At 28.7% G+C, this 9004-nt stretch overlaps 1 protein-coding gene across 2 annotated transcripts; it reads left to right on the top strand.

The window, feature by feature from the left end:
- Nucleotides 1–2316: 2316 nt before the first annotated feature.
- BNAA07G06920D lies at nt 2317–4471 on the top strand. Of its 2 annotated transcripts, none has more exons than XM_022688683.2 (2): nt 2317–3612; nt 3914–4471. In XM_022688683.2, the coding sequence occupies exons 1-2, from the start codon at nt 2850–2852 to the stop codon at nt 4273–4275; spliced, it is 1125 nt and encodes a 374-aa protein (XP_022544404.1). In that variant the 5' UTR covers nt 2317–2849; the 3' UTR covers nt 4276–4471. The 2 variants fall into 2 exon arrangements, with proteins under 2 accessions (XP_022544404.1, XP_013653078.1); XM_013797624.3 differs by having other exon boundaries at nt 2318–3608; nt 3874–4471.
- The last annotated feature ends 4533 nt before the right edge of the window (nt 4472–9004 follow it).

Raw genomic sequence — 9004 nt, forward strand, 5'->3', positions numbered from 1 at the left:
TATGTATTTAGTGCTTTTTATAAAATATTTTGTTTATTTATTTATGTTATGTGTAATAATTGTGTTATATAATAATTATTAATTTATAATAAATAGTAAATGGGTCAAATAAATGTTATAAAAAGCAGATGGTAAAATTAGTAAATTTGAAAAATTGTAGGGTATTATTAATAATTAATTATAAAATGGTGGTTGAATATACTTAGAATATTCTGTTTTGAAGAAAAATATAAAGCAAACTCTTGCAGAGCATGTTGCTTCATTTTTTGCAAAACTTCAAATTTTAAATAAAAAAATAAAGTTAACCACTAGAGATGCTCAAAGCTAATGTTTCAAAATCTTACATTGAGGCACGTCTTCAAACATGTAGAAAAAACTAAACAAAATTATTTTCCTTTTCTATTGAAGTTGTTGTATATACTCAGTGCTGTGCGAAGAGATATATGGTCATGAGGCGAAATTGTATTTTTTTGTTTATATAATTTTATGTGAATTATATTTAAAATGAAATAATTCGAAATAACTTATTTTTGCCACATGGAATAAAAAGTAGAAAATAAAAAATGATACAATTAGAATGTAAAAATTTTGATTAATTTATTTTGGTTCTTTAATAATTTTCATCAAATTATCATAGTATATAAAATGTGTATAAAATGTGATGTAAGTTGTTAAATTAGTAACATAAAAATGAAGGTTAATTTTTTTGTTAAAATGATGATATTTTTAAGAATATTAAATCTCTAAAAGTTAGTTGCTTTTAAATGTTTTACATTTACTTATATTCAGAAAATGATACAAAATATATAAAACCAGATAATAATAGATAAAACCTTAAAAGTCAACAAAAGTTGCTTCAATTTTTATTTATGTGATTTTTTCGGCAAATTATCTTAATTTGCATGGGTTAGAACTTAGCAGTTGATGATTTTAAAGAATAATTAAAGTCTAACAAAAAAATTAGATTCTAACAAAAAAAAGTTTCAAACAAAAAATAGATCTGAAATCGGATAAAAATCTAATTAATATTTACTAGGTACAAAAAATTAGAGATTAGAAGCTCTAAAAATTTTACATTATTAAGGGGTCCTAGGCGAATGCCTTTTTTACTCCAAGGTAAGCACGGCTCTGTACTATATTACAACTATGTAAATACGAAATTAAGCATTCACGTATCTATAAACATACAGTCGCATGATGCTCAAGTGTTGTAGGAAAAGACATAATATAAAGGTAACTAATTTACTTATAGTTCGCGCACATGAATCAAAGATTTGTAAATCAATATTTTTAAAAAGAAAGTATGAGAAGCAATCATATAAAGCCAATAGCTTTTCGAAGTTTGAAAAAAGTATACAATCCCTTTCATACTTTTATAAATAAAAATGGAAACTTGATATACATACCTCCAAAATCTTCCAATTACTTATAAGTTTGAGAACAGATACACATCACTATACTTGTTGTATACGACCGTTTATGAAATATTTTGTGGTCCTAAACTAATTTCAAATCTCAAATCGCATTGTTCTCATTTGTCGTTTCTAGACATCTTTATCTTATTTATATATCTAGTTCAGTCTACTTACCTTTTTTTTAGTTAGTTCAGTCCGCTTACCTTTCATAACTTGCAATCTTCTAATATTTATAACTTATGTAACAATGGTGATGTGAAACCTAACAACAAGAAAAAAAACTCCATCAGAAATTCTTCTCAACTTTTATCTACTAGACTACTAATTTTCATTTGACTTGCTGTACATTCAACATACTACAACTATACGGATTGTTAATATAAGTTAGATTTATAATAACTGCTAGAACTCCAAAATCTAGTGTTATTGGTTTATAGATTTTTATAGTGTTATTGATTCTGTACACAATACTTTGTTGTTAAAAATTTTAAATTTAATGATTATATAAATCTATTAAAACTAGTGTAATTGGAAGTTATATTAATTGTCAACCATTTAATTCATAAAACAAGATTTTAAAAATATTACTTATCTTTCTTAGATTCTTAAAATCACTATACTATTTATTTTCATAAATTTTCACAATATACAACATTTTCTAGCAACTCTTTTCAAATTTAACAAATCACTCAACTTTTAAGATCAACAAACTCTAAATCTACCCCCCCCCCCCCCCCCCCCCCACCCCCTAATAAAACCCACAGTTTTACAGTTACAAAAAACACAGTTTTATATGTACTAAAACATTTACTGCAGGATATTAACTACAGATTTGCAAAATATTTTTTTTTACCGTAGATACATTTATGTTTAATTTCGAAAACGAAGTACTGTATATTTGATAAAACTTTGACCCATTTACTAATCTATTCGAAATTGTGAACATACAGTAATTATTTTTTTGTCAACTACATACAGTAATTAGAAATGCTAGATTCACCTAAGATTTTCTGTCCCCAAGGAAATTAAGAGAGGCATGAATGAATGAATATATCAAGTTTTTATAAAAAGAACACAAAAATAAAATTCCAGTTTAGATCTTTTATTTATTTTTCTTTTCTTTTCACTTGGCTCCCAGTTTTGCAAGCATTGTCCTTTTATTGCACTTGGTGACAATCTTAGTACTACATCAAAAGATTTTGACCAGTCTTCTCATTCACATGAAAATAAATAAAATCAAATCATAAGTATCCCCCAAAGCTTAAACACTCACATAACAACAGTACACCTATCTCCACCCAAGACAATCCCTTTCTTCTCCCCCTTTCTTCTCCCCCTTTCTCCAACACCTACCAAAAGCCCCTCTCTATCTCTCTAAACACTAATATCTCTTTCTCTCTCTAGTTCTTGATTTTTGAAGCTTTTAAGAAACACATGGCTGACCAAAGTGGGGGGTTAGGTTTGATGAGAGAGTACAGAAAAGGGAACTGGACACTGAATGAGACGATGGTCCTCATTGAAGCCAAAAAGATGGACGACGAGAGGAGGATGCGGCGGTCCATCGGCCTTCCGGCGCCGGAGCAGTCACAAGATAGCCGGAGTAGTAGTGGTAATAAACCGGCGGAGTTACGGTGGAAATGGATAGAAGATTACTGCTGGAGGAAAGGATGTATGAGGAGTCAGAATCAATGCAATGACAAGTGGGACAATCTCATGAGAGATTACAAAAAGGTTAGAGAGTATGAGAGAGGGAGGTTAGAATCGTCTTTTGCGTCCGGGTCTTCCTCTTCAGCTGCTGCGGAAACGGGGTCGTATTGGAAGATGGAGAAGAGTGAGAGGAAAGAGAGGAACTTGCCGAGTAACATGTTGCCTCAAACATACCAAGCGTTGTTTAATGTGGTGGAGAGTAAAACGCACCCTTCTTCGACCGCAGCAACCGCCATAACCGCAGCAGTCGCTGCTGCTGCCGCAGAAACTGGAAGTGGAAATGGTTCGGGCGGTGGACTACACATCCCAAAAGTGATACAACAACAAGGTTTAGGATTTGTTCCACAACATCAAATGATTCAACCTCCTGTTCTGTTACCTCTTCCACGGCCACCACCTCCACCGTCTCAACCGTTGCAACCACGACCGCTTCTTCTACCACCACCTCCACAGCCTTCTTTTCATGCTCAGCCAATACTGCCCACAGTAGGTACCTTCTTTCTCTCTCTTCTTAACTTCAAGTTTTAATTATATAGAAAAAGTCGACATTCAAAGTTTAGTTAATTCTTAGTCCGATTTAATTTGAAGTATAAATATATAAAAAGAAAGTTAATGTTTTTCGTCTTTTATTTTACACGTCTCAGTTAATCACTTAATTATTTTCAGTAAAAAGAATGAATATACATTACATTACATTATTAATAATGACAAGTATTTTGGTTGGGATTATATTGGATAAATATTTTTGAAGAAGGATAGTAGCTCAGATTCTGACACGAATGAGCATTCAGACACATCTCCGGCAAAGCGAAGGAGAACAATGCCGACCACAGCCGCCGGTACAAGCGGTGGCGGCGGCGGAGGAAATGCAGAAATGGAGGAAGGTGAGAGTGTAGTGGCGGCTGCGTTATCAAGAAGTGCGTCTGTGATCGCTAACGCGATTAGGGAGAGTGAGGAGAGACAAGATCGGAGACATAAAGAAGTGATGAGCTTAAAAGAGAGGAGACTGAAGATCGAAGAGACGAATGTTGAGATGAACAGAGAAGGCATGAGTGGACTAGTGGAAGCCATTAATAAGCTTGCGAACTCTATGTTTGCTTTGGCTTCTTCTACCTCTCGCCACAATAATCAGCATCAAGGAGGTCCATCATAATAACTTTATGTTATTATTATTATGGTTTATTTGATTAGGAAGTGGTTAGCCAAAAAAAGACTGGTGACTAAGTACATAAATTGTTTTCACTATCACTGTTTTTAAGTAAATAATCTTGTGATTCCATGCAATATTTATTGAAACGTGATTGTTGATTAATATACAATGTGGACTCATATCACAAGAATGAGTTACATATGTGGTTGAAATGAGGTTAGATCGTTATTTATAACATGGTTATGAATATTTAATGTTTTTTTTTTTGAATATTTAATGTTGCTATATGATGATAAATAACACAAAAGTAGAGTGCTTACTGCTTAGTAGTATAATCTCGTTTAATTAAGTCATAGCCGTATCTTTCGTTAGTCTTTTGAAATATGATTGTGTTTTAAAAACCACTAGGATAAGACCCGCGCCTTGCGCGGGATTAAGTTATTATTTTTATTATATTTTGGAGAATGAAACAATAGTTTGGCTTCATTTGGATTACGGGTGTTCAATCCGGATATCGGGTTGGTTTTGGTTCGGTTCGGTTTTTTCGGTATTTGGTTAGTAAAATATAACTACTATTCTAAATCCATATTTACTTTGACTTTAGTCTTTCACATACTTTTGAAAGATTTCAACTGGACGACTAAATTGATCAGCCAATCTTGTTGCTTTAAATCATTAGTGTTTATATATATATATATATATATATATATTATTTAGTTTGAATATTTATTAAATAAAAATTCATATGCGTTATATTTTATGATCATTTGTAACTTATTATAACAAAAAAATAATCTATTGATCACAAAATTTTCAGAGTGGGAATATTCAAATTTCTAATAATATATAGACGTTTTGAAAAATTCAAATATAACATATAAGAAAAAATATAAATGTTTTTATTATATATTTAATGTGATTTTTTAATATCTTTCAATAATATAAAATTAAAAAAAAGAACTAAGATACCAAAATTGTTATCAAATATTTATTATTCATAATAATTAATTTTCATATATACGTTAATCATATTAGGTAATTTCGTAGCTTCTAATTAAGGAAAGTGCAAAAAACATTTTGGTAGATTATTTATCAATTCGATAGTTAGTTTAATAAAAAATATAATGTAAGTTAAGATGGACAAACCTATTTTTCTAAGAATAGTATATTTTATATAGTCATTTATTAAATGAGAATTTATAATCATACAGCTCTATGATCATTCATATCATTTTATAAATGAATATTTAAATCATCGATAACAAAATTTTCAATGTGAAATCTTTAATAATTTTATAATTTATAAATGTTTTTGAAAATTCATTGAAAGTTTTAATATTAAAATATTTATGTAATCTTATGGTATATAGTATAATCTATATATATATATATAAATATATATGTTTTATTATTAAATGATATTTTTACTCATATGGTTTTAAAATAATGTGTATCTTCTTATAATATTAAATAAAAGTTCATATTAATACAATTTTATGATCATTTGTAACTTATTATGACAAAAAATAATCTATTGATCACAAAATTTTCAGAGTGAGGATCTTCAAATTTCTAATAATTTATAGACGTTTTAAAAAATTCAAAATATAACATATAAGAAAAATTATAAATGTTTTTATTATATATTTAATGTGATTTTTAATTATATTTTAATAATATAAATTTAAAAAAAGAACTAAGATACAAAAATTGTTATCAAATATTTATTATTCATTATAATTAATTTTCACATATACGTTAATCATATTAGGTAATTTCGTAGCTTTTATTTAAGGAAAGTGCAAAACATTTTTTGTACGTTATTTATCAATTCGATAGTTAGTTTAATAAAAAGTGTAATATAAGTTAAGATGGACCAACCTATTTTTCTAGGAATAGTATATTTTGTATAGTTATTTATTAAATAAGAATTTATAATCATACGGTTCTATGATCGTTCATATCGTTTTATAACAAAATATTTAAATCATCGATAACAAAATTTTCAATCTGAAATCTTTAATAAGTTTATAATTTATAAATGTTCTTGAAAATTCATTGAAAGTTTTAATATTAAAATATTTATGTAATCTTATGGTATATAGTGTTTAATATATATATATATATATATATATTTATTTATTTTATTATTAAATGATATTTTTTACTCATATGGTTTTAAAATCATGTGTATCTTCTTATAATAAAAATGTTAAACCATTGATCATTAATTTTTAACATAATAATTTTAATAGTTTTAGTCATTTATTGTCGTTTTTAAAAATTCAAAATATAACATATACGAAAAAATCTAAATTTTATTTTTATAGCTAATTTGATTGTTTAATTTATTTTAATAATATAAAATTAAACAAAAAATGATGGAGGAGATATACATTGTTATCAAATCTTTATTATTAAACTCATTAATTGTCATATATATATTAGTCATTTATGGTAATTCCGTAGGTTTTATTTAAGGAAAGAAAATATCATATCATATCATTATATCATATAGTTTGACTAATTTATGTATCTAACAACATATAAAAATCGAATGTGGACTTACTTATTTTTCAATTGAATGTAATTGACTACCTAATTGAGTGCCACCTATGCATTGGGACCTCTTTTAATTAATACAAAATTGAGGTTACATCTTTTCAAATGTTCCTCAATTAATATATAAGGGATATGAACGGAAACAACATTAAATTAAAGTATGTTAATTAACGTAAGTGTTTTCATATATTCACTAAGGATTTGTAAATGATCCTTGATTTGGACAGGTTGAGATTAGAGTTCAAAATTTTTGGCCATTAACATATAGAAATAAATGTAATGACTACTCAATGCCCAAAAATTATGGACATAATCATGCAATTAAACGGAAGAGAAGGTGATAACTTGTGATCGACGTCGATAACTAATTATGGACATAATCATGCAATTAAAAAGAGAAGGTGCAATGTACGTAAGTTTTTGGAATTAGGGGCGTGGACAGAGGCGCGTGGGGAAGCATTTAAGTGTGAGAGAAAGTGGTCAAAGGGGGCAGAGAGAGCAGTCAAAGGAAGGGCCGGGGAAGAGTGTGGAGGCCATTCTAGTGAGCATTATTGGTTCCTTTTCTTATTCTTCTCTCTCTCTCTTCAATGCATCAAAACTTACGAGTTGGGACAAAAATCTTGTCATTCTTATTAGGCCGTGTAGTTAGTAGTAGCAGCTTACATGTTTTTTTTTTAATCAATAGCTTACATGTTCTAAACTGTATAAAAAGCAGTTAAATACTGTTTTGAAACAACAGGTTTATGGAAGATGCATTGGCAATTTTATTAATGACAACCAAGTCATTTTTGGAGTGGATTATCCCGTTTGCAAAATAACTAATTTGTTTGTTCTGACGGATTTTAAATTTAGTTTTTTTCTTTTGTTTATAGAATAATGGTTACCTGTATTTTTGAATATAATCAAAATTTAACAGAAGAGATCAAATGTAACATAATTTTTGCCGCGTGCTAATTCACAACCGAGATACAATATGACATCTATGTGATCTCAAATTCTCAATAAGTAAAGTTACAAAAAAAAAATCTCAATAAGTATAACACTAAATAAGACCGACATTTTCACAAACTCTTTAGCATAAAACTGAGAACCTAACCCATATATACTCAACCACAGCCACAGTTAAGGACCTAGCAAACTGGGTTTGGATAAGGTTAGATTTTTAGTTCTCTTAATTAGATTTAAATATCCAAGAATGTACTAAGGAAAGTGGAAAACAGTAGGTCTAAGTTGGACTTGAATAACCATGCTTCATATAGGTACAGAGTAAATGCAGATCCTAAAAACACACGTAAGGTCCATCTTATGAACACGATAGTTCAATATTTTATTTGCTAGTGAAAAAAGGGAAATAAACGGAACTCATGAGGGTCACGACAATAAATCACAATGGGCCAATTTCAAGAAGCAATATAATATAACATATAAAATGTTATTAGAAGAAAACAAAATTTAAAAGGTTATCAATGTAATGTGTATAGTGTTGTACTACTCTATTGCCAAAAGTGCTTCTCTTTTGCTTCCCCACACCCTTCAGATGCAGCTTTTCTACAGAGAAAGTGAGCTGTGTTGAAATAATGATAAAAATTAAATAAATACTAGTAACATTTTAGATAGAGACCTGTGCGTTACGATTACACCAAAGTATACCAGTAATCAATTCTTGTAAAGTCTAGTTATATGTGAATTAAAAGGGATTATTGAGATTGATATATAGAAAAAGACAGACATTGTTAGATGATAGGTTATGTATGTGGTTACAACTGTTAATTCGGTCTCACATTTACTTGTAGTCTATGTGGTATGTAAGCAGAAGCACGTACACAGAACCGGAATCATATACAACTGCCGAAGCGACTTTTCAAAAAAAAAATTTGAAAGCGTGTATATGTATTAGTTTAAAAGAAAATAATATTCAAAATAATATAATTCAAATTCAAAAGCTTCATCGTCATTCTTAATAATCTACTAGATTTTGATATGCGCTTGAAAGCACAGATTCTTTTGTTATAACAAATTTTGATATTCCCTATATATTATTTGAGAAGCATTATAACATTTTTTTGTAGCCACGTGTCATCACTAGAATGTTTTTTAGAATCTTTAGAGAAATATGTTGGTCCATCTAAATATATAATAAACTTTTTATTAAACCACAATAAATACATTA

This window comes from Brassica napus, chromosome A7, assembly GCF_020379485.1.
Source record: "Brassica napus cultivar Da-Ae chromosome A7, Da-Ae, whole genome shotgun sequence".
Lineage (NCBI taxonomy): Eukaryota > Viridiplantae > Streptophyta > Magnoliopsida > Brassicales > Brassicaceae > Brassica > Brassica napus.